At 51.2% G+C, this 12,662-nt stretch overlaps 1 protein-coding gene and 1 long non-coding RNA gene across 2 annotated transcripts in view; one reads left to right on the plus strand and one right to left on the minus strand.

Moving 5' to 3' along the window:
- Positions 1-1,688: 1,688 nt before the first annotated feature.
- On the plus strand, positions 1,689-3,283 carry DIO3 (iodothyronine deiodinase 3). The gene has a single exon (XM_054200087.1). It carries the CDS (start codon positions 1,855-1,857, stop codon positions 2,677-2,679), a length of 825 nt encoding a protein of 274 aa, XP_054056062.1. The 5' UTR covers positions 1,689-1,854; the 3' UTR covers positions 2,680-3,283.
- A 5,525-nt stretch (positions 3,284-8,808) lies between these two features.
- The window catches only part of LOC128909005 (uncharacterized), a 52,618-nt gene continuing 48,764 nt past the window's right edge, over positions 8,809-12,662 (minus strand). The window contains exons 4-5 of the long non-coding RNA XR_008466177.1: positions 11,856-11,968; positions 8,809-9,205 (exon numbers count right to left, since the gene is read on the minus strand). This is a non-coding gene — a long non-coding RNA (uncharacterized LOC128909005). The remainder of the gene's footprint in view (positions 9,206-11,855; positions 11,969-12,662) is intronic.

Raw genomic sequence — 12,662 nt, forward strand, 5'->3', positions numbered from 1 at the left:
AAGCTGGGAACCCTGCATCGACAGAGCAGCAAGGCTGTGAGCAGAGCTGGCGTAATTTTTCTAGGGCTGTGTCTACACACCAAACTAAATTTAAGCTCCCTACCTCTGCGACAGGTCTCCATCTAGTCCAATAAGAAGGAATTTACATGCCATAAACTCCTCCTGACTGGATGAAGGTTGAAGGTGGCCAGTGTGCGCTCAGCTCTGAGTACTGCAAGCACTTTGCGACTCACACACAGCCCACCCAACCTAAAACCAGCCCTCGCATGTCCGCTCCGTGGACAGTACATAGGTCTACCTGACCTTGTCCATGAGGTGACAATTCAGCCATCTGTTTAAGGACTTTGCTAGACCTACTCAGCATCAGAAGCTTGTGTTTATACTTCCCTTGACAACAGAAAAAATATTGCTGCCCCGCGGGTCTCCGAGCGAGCGCCCGCCCTCACTGACCTGGCCGCGGCAGGACCCCCAGCGAACAGGGGGACATCGCAAAGGCGGCGCTCCCCGGCCACCTCCACCATCACCCCCCCGGGAACCCCGCGGCACCGACCCAGCTCTGCGGGGAGCGGGGGAGCGCGGTGGCGGCTGAGCTGGGGGAACCCCGGGGGATGCACGCCCCGAGGCGGGACGGGACGGGGCGGGACGGTCTTCCCCGGGGATGCGGAGGCCGGCCCAGCCAGGCCGGCGTCGAGCGCGCTCCGCAGAGCGGCCGGGCCCCGCCTTCGCACCCGGTACAAACCCGCAGCCCCGGGGCCAGCCCGTCCCCCCCCGCCCCGCAGCCTCCTGCGGCCCCGCCGCGACCCTCATTCCCGAGGGCCCTTGGGGGCGGCCGGTGCCACCCCCTCCGGGGGGACACCCACCGCCGGGGGGGACGCCCCCTCCGACGCGGGCCGGCGCAAGGACGGGGGGGGGTGGGGGGCGGACACCTCCGGGCCGGGGGGCGGCAGGGCCCCGCGGCTCCTCGCCGCCGCCGCTTCTCGGGCAACAGCTACCCCTAGCGGCCGGAGCGCCGCCCCGCGCCCCTCCTCCGCCGCCGGGCAGCGCCCGCCGCCCCGCGCCCACCTGGCACCCCCCGCACCGGGTCCCGCCGGGGCTCGGGCCCGGGTCTCCCGCCGTGAGGCGAGGCGTTGCCCGCGGGCCGGTGTCAGCGGCCGCATGCCGTCCCGCCGCCGCGGCGGGAGGATGCAGGCGCAGCCGCTCCGCGGGTTCGAGCCCCCGGTGCCCCCCGCGGTGCCGGGGGCGTGTGGCGGGGCGGAGGCCGTGCCCGGGGGGCGAGCGGGCTGGCGGGGCGGGGAGGGGAGGGAGGCGCCAGGAGGGACGCGGCGCGGGCGGCCCGTCCCTGTCACCTGCGGCACCCGCCGGGACGGCCCCCGGCCCCCGCTCCCGCCGCCGCTCCGGCGCGGCGCCGGCTCCGCGCTCGCACAGCCCGTACGGGAACCGGGCCGGGCCGGGGGTCGGGCTGCGCCTGTTGCATCGCCCTTGGCGGGGCTGTTTGCGAGCGCCTGCCGCTATCTGCGGCCGGGGACCCCGGCGGTGCCCTATCTCGGACTCTCTGCTAGTGCCTGATAGCGGCTGCTCCCTGCTTCGTTGCACGTCCCTCGCAGCTCCCGCCGGGGCTCTCTCCCCTTTTGTCTGTGTATTTTTAGGTCATTAGAGTGGAGGGGTAGGTAATCCCCAGGCTCAAGTTCCAGAGGGGCGGGTTCTGTCCGGAGGTGGAGTCACTTTTCATTTAAATCCCTGACTATAAAATGGGCTTAAAGAGAAGCGGGATCTCAGCTGTGCTGCACAGACCCCGGCAAGCAGGGTGCGTGGGGGCCCCCAGGCAGCCAGCGCCCTGCAGCACAAGCCGCTGCGATGCTCCACTCCCTTGGCGTTCACACCTTGCAGCTGCTCACCCAGGCGGCCGCCTGCATCCTCCTCTTCCCCCGCTTCCTGCTCACCGCCGTGATGCTCTGGCTCCTGGATTTTCTGTGCATTCGGAAGAAGATGCTGATGATGCCCACGGCGGAGGAGGCGGCCAGCGCCAGCGAGGGGCCGCCCCCCGACGATCCCCCGGTCTGCGTGTCCGACTCCAACCGCATGTTCACGCTGGAATCGCTGAAAGCCGTGTGGCACGGGCAGAAGCTGGACTTCTTCAAGTCGGCGCACGTGGGCTCCTTGGCCCCCAACCCCGAGGTGATCCAGCTGGACGGGCAGAAGAGGCTCCGCATCCTGGACTTCGCCCGCGGCAAGAGACCTCTCATCCTCAACTTCGGCAGCTGCACCTGACCCCCGTTCATGGCCCGCCTGAGGTCCTTCCAGCGCCTGGCCGCGCACTTCGTGGACATTGCTGACTTCCTGCTGGTCTACATCGAAGAAGCACACCCCTCCGACGGCTGGGTCAGCTCGGACGCAGCCTACAACATCCCCAAGCACCAGTGCCTCCAGGACAGGCTGCGGGCAGCTCAGCTGATGAGGGAAGGGGCGCCCGATTGCCCCCTGGCCGTGGACACCATGGACAATGCTTCCAGCGCCGCCTACGGTGCCTACTTCGAGAGGCTCTACATCATCCAGGAGGAGAAGGTGATGTACCAGGGAGGCAGAGGACCAGAGGGCTACAAGATCTCGGAGCTGAGGACCTGGCTAGACCAGTACAAAACCCGGCTCCAGAGCCCCAGCACGGTGGTCATCCAAGTGTAAAAAGGACCTGGCAAGAAGCGCAGGGGTGGAGAGGCGAGGGGAGGGCGGGAGGAGAGGTGGGGAGGGAGAAGGCATTGCGACCCGGATGGCAGGAGCTGTCTTCCCCCGGGGACACTCGAAGGAGGCTGCTGTGCGAGCTTTCGAGCAAGATGTGCCATAGTCCTTTCTCTATTCAAATCATGTTGATTTGCCAGCCACGCTCTGTCAATACTGTATTTCCATGTGCGTTTTGTAAATAACCCTCTTTTTTTTTTCTTTTTTTTTTTTCTTTCGAGAAGCGTTTACTATTTTTTAAGGAGGCTCTCTTCCTACGGGATCTGTTCCCAGCTGCGTGTGTGCGCGGGTGTATGTCTGAAAAGTTGTGTACAAGTGCTCCGTGCTGCCTAGCAAGTGCTAACTGGGATTTCTAGTATTTCTTTGTGATGACCGATTTTGAAATGGGTTTCTCTAATGCCAGGAAATCGCGTCTGATGTTGTCAAGTACTAGAACTGCCAATAGCCAGAGCTGAACGGAATGTCCTATTTATGTGGGGGGGTTTTGTAAGACGTTCGTTCACCTTTTTTTTTTTTATGAATTTTTTTAAAATAATAAAGGTTGAGTAAATACACGTCTAACCTTGACTGCCTCTCTCTATCTTCAGACCGCTACGTTCACTTTCCCTTTTTGCCTACCTCGCAATACCCTCTCCGCAGCCGCGGAGGGAGGGGAGGGCGAAGCGGCGAGCGGGAGAGGATGCGCTACTGGGGGCTCGGGGGCGGCGAGCCGCTGCCGCGCACCGCGACGGGCTCCCGCTCGGCTGCGGCAGCCCGCGACGGAGGAGACGGAGAAGGAGGGGGGGAGCACTGGGCGTCCCCAGCGGGAAATCCAAACCTCCGGGGCAGGGAGCACCTCGGTGGCCCCAGGGACGGGACCGGAGGACTGTGCGCTGCCTCTCTCACCCCGACGAGACGTTCCCCACCACCACCCCGGGGCTGAGCCCTGGGAGGGTGAAGGTGCGCGGCTGGCCGGCGCCGTGCAGGCAAGTGAATCCCGGCCAAAAAAACAGGCGAGGGAAAGCCGTCCTGGACAGGAGAGCCGCCCCGCCGAGGACGCCCCGTCGCGGGCGCCCCGCCGGTGCCGAAGCCGGAGCCCGGCCGGGAGCAGCGCGACCCGCACCTGCGGCGAGGCGGGGTCGGCCCCGCCGAGAGAAGGGCTGCGGGGCTCGGGCAGGCGGGCAGCGCCCAGCCCGGCGGTGCGGGGCTCATTCCCCCTCCCCGGGGGCCAGCAGCTGTGTGCGGGGTGCCGGAGGTCGCTCCCCCGGAGCCCTACAGGTGAAGCCGAGCGTGGAGAGCATCCCGCAACCCCCGCAGGAGCTGTGCGAAGCCGCCCAGAAAGAGCGGGTCTTTAAGCACCGCCCGTTGTGCCTCTGAACGCCTCCTTGACCTTGACAGCAGCGGGACGAGGCGCCCGGGCTGTTCACCCCCAAGTTTCGGAGAGGGATGCACCGCCCGAAGGTAAAGCAAGCCGGGGGACGCCGCTCCCCGCAGCTGGGGGACCGAGTCGCGCCCGCAGTACTGAGCTAAACCTGCGGAAAGCTGTTTGTAAGGGCGTTATAGCCGCTGTCGTGTCCATGACAATGTTCCCCTGTCCCCGCAACGCCCCTGTCCCTCAACATTCACGGTTTACATCAGCCCGTGTAACCGCTCCCGCCGCTACCCTGCAAGACAAGCAGCACCGGGAGGTCCCTCACGGCTCAATTAGCGGCTCCGATCCCGCTCCTTGGTCCCCTTCGCCCTTGCAGCCCCTGCCCTCGGCGGGAGTGGCGGGAGCGCAGCGTCCCTGGAAATCGGGCCACTTTGGCTGAGGCGTCAAAAGATCCGGCTCAGGTGCCCGCTTCGGGCTTCCCGACCCGTCTGGCCGTGCAGCCTGCTCTGCCGGTCCCTGAAACCCCTCAGCGCTTCACCTTTCCTCTGCCCCATGAGCGGAGCCCGCCCGGCCTCCCGCGGCACCGGGCTCGGGGCTGCACCGGCTCCGCCCGGCTCGGGCACCGCCGGTGATGGCGGGGCGGCGGGGCAAAAGCCCGCGGTGGGCTCGCTTCCCCCGGCTGGGCGCTGAGCACAGAGCCCTCGACGAAGCCCCGAAGCGGAGGGGGAATCTCCGCGGCAGCCCCAGCAGGGCAGGCTGCGGCGGGACATCACCCCGCTCCTCCCGGCCTGGGCAGCGCCCGCCCAGGCACGGTAGAGGTGTTTCCAGCCACCGTCCGTCCCTCTCGCCTGGTGCATGGGTGCCTCGGCTCCCTCCCCGCGACCCCACGCGGGACCAACGGGCGCTTCTCCCCGGTCCCAGACTCCCACAAGCATCAGCAAAACCCGGCTGAGAACGGCGACTCCTCTCTCCCCTCGCACGTTGTTCCCGACATGGAAGGCACAAAAGTCACTTTGTCACATCCAGAAGGAGGGGAGAGGAGCTGAGACGGGCGGCCACACCGGGCTCCGGAGGCCAGGTGAAGGTGCCGCTGCTATGGCAGAGCCGGGCGGAGGGCGGCTGCCGGGGCCGCACACCCCCCTGCTGCCCACCAGCCTCCAGCCCAGCCCGGTCCCGGCCCCACGCAGCGGCTTTCCCAGCCCCACGCGTGTCGTGCCGTGGAAACCAAAGCTAGAGGGGCTCTCGCAAACCCGCGCAGCGGGTCTTCTCGCAGGAGGCCGCCGTAAAGGACTTCCTCATGTAGCATGTAGGGGCTCTGCGGTGGGTGCCCTCCGTGCCGCCCCGCAGCCGCCCGGCGGGGCCGGTACCAGCCCGGGCGCAGGCGGGGGACAAGCCCCAGGCAGAGCCGGTCACTGGGACACGCAGAGCTCGGCTCCCAGGGGTGCGTGAAGGCCGGAGCTGATGCCCGCAGCACCAGCACCCACCCCGGCTCTCGGGGTGACAGAGGCCGTGCGGCTCCGCGCCCACCCTCCAAGTGATCCGAGGTTGCCTCTACCTACCAGATTGTTTGGGTTTTTTTTCCCCCCACAGCTTAGTTTTTCCTTACTTTACAATAAAGCCCTTCTTTGCTTTCTCACCTCGTTATCTCTTTTTCTTATCCGATTTTGGCATGCTTTAGTTGTAATCCGAAGTTACGGGCAAGCCCCGGGCACGTCCCCACCCCTGCACATTTTCCGGTCATACGGACAGAAATGATCACTGTCCTTACTCGGGTTTTAATAGTTACAGAAACAGCCTCGGCTTTACTTTCTGCTAGTAGCAGATTTTGGTCAAAGGCTATCGGAGGTCAGGATTTTTTAATTTTTTTTTTTTTCTAAATAAGTCAGCTTTCTAAAGCTACATTCCTCCTTTAAACCGAACACAGAGCTCTTACTTATCACTTTCTCTTTAATCAGCAGCAGAAGAAAAATCTGCCGTGAATGCCTGGAATCCCTGAAAGAGATCACACTTTTCCTTTGCAAAAATCAAAGTTATCTGCTCCTATTATGTCCTCCACTTAAAATGAATCATAAGCCTCCATCCCACTGAGCTTTCTCGGGGACACTTGTTTAGCACAGATGAGACGGATACGCGTTACTTCTCAAGAGCCCAGGGTGTCAGAAGCCTCTCTGGCTGATACAGAGTACTGAAAAACGTCCTACCTTTAAAACGCATTTTTACTGCCTTTCCACCCCCCTAGTGCATGACAAACAGAAGTCAGAGAGCAGCGGAGAGATTTATCAGGGAGAGATCTGAGTGGTGATTACGTGTCCTGTCAATAATTAATTGAATTACGTCCTCAGCATAATTACATACAGTCCTCTAGCCTGGAGGGGAGAAGAAAGAAGGAAGTTGTGGTGTGGTCGAAGGGGGATCTCAGGACATGGTTCCAGTCATTAAAAATGTGATGTAACGTTGCAATCTGGCGTATTCTGAGGCACAAATGGGGAAACACAAACGAAACCAACTACTACAATATTATTTGCTTTACAGCAGGGAGACAGCCAAAGCACTTGCTTTCATTTGTTGTTTTCATTACTACTTTCTGCTGGAGATTTAAAGGTGTTTTACAATGAACAAACTGGAGATCTTACTCATTTGATCTATAAGCTTTATGTTGTAGGTTTTCTATCGTTCACCACACACTAAATGGCTAAATTTGATGTTTCTGATGTTTGAAATAAAAATTAAAATCAGTCCAGAAATTAAAATCAGTCCAGCAAAGCATCATCTATCCAATACAAATCTAGAAACAACACATTCAAAGAATCTTGCAAACAAATTCTTACTCTGACACTAATTTTTCTGTACTTCTTCCAGTCATAAGGGAGATCGTCATATCATTATTAATTCATTATTTACTAAGAGCTGTTAGTGTGCTCTTTTGGTACACAAATGCAAGAAAACAAAGGGCTTGATTCAGTTCTCACACAAGTTTTGCACTGGTGTAACTTCAATGACACGGGTGTAGTCACTTCAGAACCACCTGGGTGTAATTATGATCAAAATCTGGGCTATTGCACTTCCTTTGCTTTTCTAACGGTTCAAAACCTCGATTTTTTTTTCTACAGCACGCTGCGGAAGACAGACAGCTGTTTGAATACTGAGCTCAAAAATCATTCTCAAGTTCCTCCTCACTGACAGTGCCAGTGTCCTAAATCCTGCCAGAACTCAGTCAACGTCAGCACTTTTCTTCACCGTCTGCACCCTCCCTACAGCACGAGAGCTGTAAACCCCATCGACACATGTTCCCCTCCACTTCTTAAGGCACACCCTCTTGGTGTCTTGAGTTTTAGATCAGGTAGCTTTTCATTTTAAACACTCTCAAGTATCCAGCTGCTAACAGGAATTTGACACCTGCTTCCTTTGCAAATTTCTCCTTTCAGACAAAAGCTTGATGATGGCTCTTGAAAAGGGGTTCATTTATGACCTCCGCTTAATTGACTGCTCCATGCATTTCTCATCTTCTTGGCCTTCCACCTGCTTCTTCAGATATTTTGGAAGTGGTTTACAGTGGTAAATGCACTAACAATCAACAGCCAAAAACATCCTAACTGGAACAGTAAGCACTATTCAATCCTTCCTGTGTGAAAATACATCACTAGGCAAGGTTCAAATCCTTCAGCTAATGTTTTGTATAAGAAGTCTTCTCAGGATATAATGCTTATGCTCACAAAAGTAAGGATCCCACAGTCTGGTCCAAGGAGTTCCTGTGCCCACCAAGCACAGAAGATCAGGCCTATCTGATGTTTCCTGTCTCTTTTCCAAGTTAATAGCTCCTTCTTGACTTTGCTCATGGAAGCATTTGTTTCCATTTCCTTTTAAGTAAGAAATATCCTCCATCTCAAAAGGACCTTTAGGACATGGCCAGATGGGATAAGGTAGTTCATCGTCCCACACATCGCTCCCCCAGTGCCCAGAACTACCCTGACATAGAGGCGATCCCTGAATGTCTGATAAAGACATTGTCTAAGAGCTGCAATTCTTACTGGAGACATTCAAGGATGAATTGGCACAAGGCCCCTGGCAGAAGGGGATCCCATTATCCATTACAAAGTAATAGGCACTACGATAAACAAATTTAAACTTTACTGAAAGCCTTAGCAATGAGGGTAAGGACCACGGTAAAGCTTTGTATCTCTTCTGTCCATCTTCTCCCTCTCACCTTTTCAGGCTTATAAAGCAACTAGTGCTTGAGCAGTCTGCATTTGACCGGACTTTTACATCCATTCCAAGGCACCCTGGATCTATTTCTATTTCCTTGGTGGGTCTTGCTTTTCTTGCTTGAAAAGTCAGTCAGGATATACATTCCTTGCAGTAGCCAAAATTCAGTATACTTATTTAATCAGTCCAGGTAATTAGGCACAATTCGTCAAGTGACGTGGAATTTACATGAGGTTTCACAGGACAGAACCTCACTTCAAGTATCTTACTTAAACTTGAAAAAATTTGTGTTGAAACATCTTTCTCAGAGTTCATATAACTTCATAAGCATAATCATGCCAAAGACCTGATAGTGGAAATAACTTCTAAGAATAAAAATCATTACATAACTTAAGGATAAATTCTAAAATGTATGTTTATGAAAATTATATTTTATTCAGTGATAAATAAAATGCAAAGGTACATGTTATGAATTTTTGAAATTGTTATAAGGGAGGTGACCCTTATGAAAACTATGGCGCTGGGCTGAAGAAATTCTGGAAGTTGTGCAAGTGGACTCCAGAAAAAAAAATTTTTTAGTTATTTGATCACTTACCATTTGTGAGGAAGGAAAACCAAGAAAGAATAGGGCGCAAAGCTGCTGTCAACTGGATTTGCAGCACATGGACACAGAGAACACACTGTGCTACTAACACACAGACACACGCATACAATTGCAAACAGAGATCACAGTTAGCCCAAAGTGGTTTTGGAACGTTGGAAAGGGAGAGGGAGTTGTGCATTTTATAGAAGGAAATATTTATTTCAAAAAGTGATAATTATACAAAAAAATAAGCAACTTACCGAGTTCATTTCTATTTCTTCTCACTCTAAGTGTAACACATCTATTGCACGCATGTCAGTGAATAATGAATAGTTCTGGGGAAATGGAAAATATTAGATGGAACTCAGTTGTCTTGTTTTCTCTAATTCATTTTATCTTTTCTTTTTTTTTTTTTTTAACTGTACATTGCCATCTCTAGAATGCATACCACTGGAATGATCATGCTGAGCTCTATTTTTTTTTTTTATGTTCACGCAGATCTATAGATGTTCTTAGTTAGTGTGTAGCTGATTGACGTATCTCTGATACTAAATGATCTACCACGCCATCACACTATGTCCCGTCTACCTGATTAGAGCAAAGGTGTGGTAAGTGAAAACAAGAAAAGAATTTGTAATACATGGAACCATTCCCCAGTATGGACCTGCAAGACCTCTCCTATTCCCATGAGATGTCTTCACTTGATTCACTCAGGTGAAATAATTTCCAGAAATTATCTCCTGGGAGGAGCAGAATGGAAGAAAAAAAGAGCAGATCAAGGAAGAAATGTAATTGATTTTGCTTTTCCTTTTTTTACTGACTGAACTTTAAAGTCTTCAGCCGCATTCTCATGAACATAAAGAGAGGTTTAAGGAAACTCAGTAGTGATTTACCAGTAGAATTGAAACACATTGATATGTACTATAGAAATACATCTGTGTTTCTTAAAAGTTGGATAGGAAGCTGTCCAGAGGGATGCGTATTGGTACTTCCTGCAGACGCTGCTGGAAGCTGGAAAGATCTCTTTTGTCTTTTACCACACATTCTGTGTTACTATGAGCCTGCTTTGGAATCTTTTGTTTTGTTAATAAATCTAATCCTCAGAAAAGGGACTTGACAAAAAAGGAAAATCAGATTTTATTTTATCTCTCCAGTTATTGAAAGTGCCCACTGACGCACAATTCATTTCCAGATCTGTCAAGCTTCCATTGCTCAAGGCAGTCAGACAGTGCTTCATGGGCCAGAGGATGGGGAAGAAGCCATCGAGCGTACTTCCCATGCTCAGCATCGACAGTTGACAGATATGCCCAGCTAAATATTGTCTGCAAAACCTGGTACTATTTTTAATGCCAGGTGAGCAATCAGGGCATTCAGTGTAATTCCCATGTCATTTGTTTTTAGACAGTGGATGTGTCATCATTTTAAAATGGAATTTGGGTTTTTTTTTTAAAAGAAATCAACACTTAAGCTATACTTGTGAGCAAGTCAAAAGACACCCAAGGGTATGATTGCCTTGTACACTGCTCTTTTTAATAAGGCCAAGGAAAAGCATCACTGGATGGGATGATAATCAACTGCTGCTTTAATGCAGACAATCGAAGAAGGCTCCTTACTGATGGTTGTAAATTCATCATTAAGGATACCACTCAGAGTCATTTGGCATGACATTTTTTATGCACAGAACAGAAAAGTGCAGTATTAGCTCCTGAGTGATTGGATGAGTTGTACATCCATTAATGGGCATATGAGAAAATGTTTCCCAGCTTCAACTTATCTCCTACACAAACTGAGAAGATGCAGATTGTCTTGCTGTTGTTTACTCAATTTTTTGGTGCATTTTTTCACTCTGTCCAAAACGCTGTTTATTTGAGAACCTACTATCACCATGCATTGTAGATTTTACTGCTGACTCTGAAATCGTAACAGTCTGGCCGTGTTCATGTATTATGAAATCCACAGGATGACAGGCAATATGAGAGCAAATTAGTCGCACTAATCCTATAACGGATAACATTTCTCAGTTCACTGCTTTGGGAAACGAGGGAATCGGTACAACATAAGCTCAGAAAAGCTGGACAAATTTTGGATTGAATGTTTTATCCACCCAAGCTGCCAGTTCAACCTGGCTAAAATTCACGTGTCATCCACCTGAAACTTACAAAATTATTCCAACAAGAATTCATTAAAACACAAAAACATTAAAAGCAAAAGCTCAAAAAATCTGTAATCATATTTTTGTTATATACTACCCTTTCCATTTAAGATGTTTAATTTCTAAATGTAACTAGGTACAGTTTTCCAGAAGAAATACATAAAACAAAAAATGAAGTTTTATTTTCCATTTCGCCAACTCAAAAATCTACGTTTTCCTGTTATACAAGTGAAATAAAATATACATTATTCAAACTCCCTGCTCTGTAGTCTTTCTTCCTGTTCATGAATTGTTCATGAACTGGTTATGATCTGTTAATCTATTCTTTATCCACACACTTCATCGATCAAATTACGTGAACAAATTTCAGCCAAGAACGTATCAACTAATTCTTCACTTGGGGTATTTATTTAACTGTAACATATGACCATCACTTATACGAATGGTGTCCTATTTGCTCCCCTGCTGGACATATGATTTTATTTTTTTTTCAGAGATGAAGTGCCAATTATCAAGTCATGACATTTCTCAGATGTGAATTTTCAGATGACTAATCATGAAATGCTTAAATAGCGTACAAAGTTTCTATCCAGACAACAGCATTATCCACACATCTTCAGCACTCTGAGCCAACATATTTTATTTAACCATATGCAGAAACTATAGATATAGTTTATAGGACAGAGTAGATAACAAGTGTTAAAGCAGAAGACCCAAGAATGCTCTTAAAAAAATAAAGGCAAAAAAAAAAGCACCTAGATTTCAGTATTTAGGATTCTGGTATAAACAATATCTTTTTTCCCCTCTAAGCAATAATGAGACTTCAATCATACCTCAGCTGCCAGATAGTTAGGACGTTCACTTAAAGGATGAGGTTCTGGTACAAGCCCAGCCCATGTTCATGGATCTGAATCTGTGATTTCAATATCCCTGCCAATGTCATAGCCTGTGAAATACAAAAAGCATTTCCTTGTAACTTCAGGGGAATAAGTGTTGATGAACACTCTTGGGGGATGGTGGGAAAAAGACTCCTCACTTCCCTAGTAAAGGTACTTATTTAGGATATAAAACGGGTATGTTACACTATCAAGCAAAAAATCAGGTGCATGCCATAACTGTGAGGCCAGTATTTAATTTCAGATAACTGTCATTCTTTATTTTATTCTGACTAGAATGTTTATTCTGACTTGAGAAACTTTCCCAATGAAAATTTACTTTTAGCCAATACATTCCCTTATAAAATAACCGAAGTTATCAGAAATTTATTCCCCCCTTCCCCTTCGCCCCCCCCAAAAAAAAAAAAAAAGTTTCAGTCAAAAGTTTCAGGCCACCTGTAGGATGGACTTTCGAAGTCGCATCTAACTGCTTTCATTGCCTGATTGGTCAACATGTTTACATATCTTCCCCTGCTGTGCATATGACCAAGCACTGTGTAGGCAGGCATGCTGGCCAATAACATCTCAAAAAGCAGTGAAACATTCCCATCAATGCAAGCAACAGTTCTCAGCATAAATAATTGTCTTGTCATCTCTCCCCAGGCTCATTCTCTTTCCTTTCTTTTTCTCTCGCCTGCTTTTCCTCAGAGATGTTCTTTCTCCGTCAACATATCCTCGTGTTACTTCTCTGCAGCTCTGCTGCCC

Source organism: Rissa tridactyla, chromosome 4 (genome assembly GCF_028500815.1).
Source record: "Rissa tridactyla isolate bRisTri1 chromosome 4, bRisTri1.patW.cur.20221130, whole genome shotgun sequence".
NCBI classification, from domain to species: domain Eukaryota; kingdom Metazoa; phylum Chordata; class Aves; order Charadriiformes; family Laridae; genus Rissa; species Rissa tridactyla.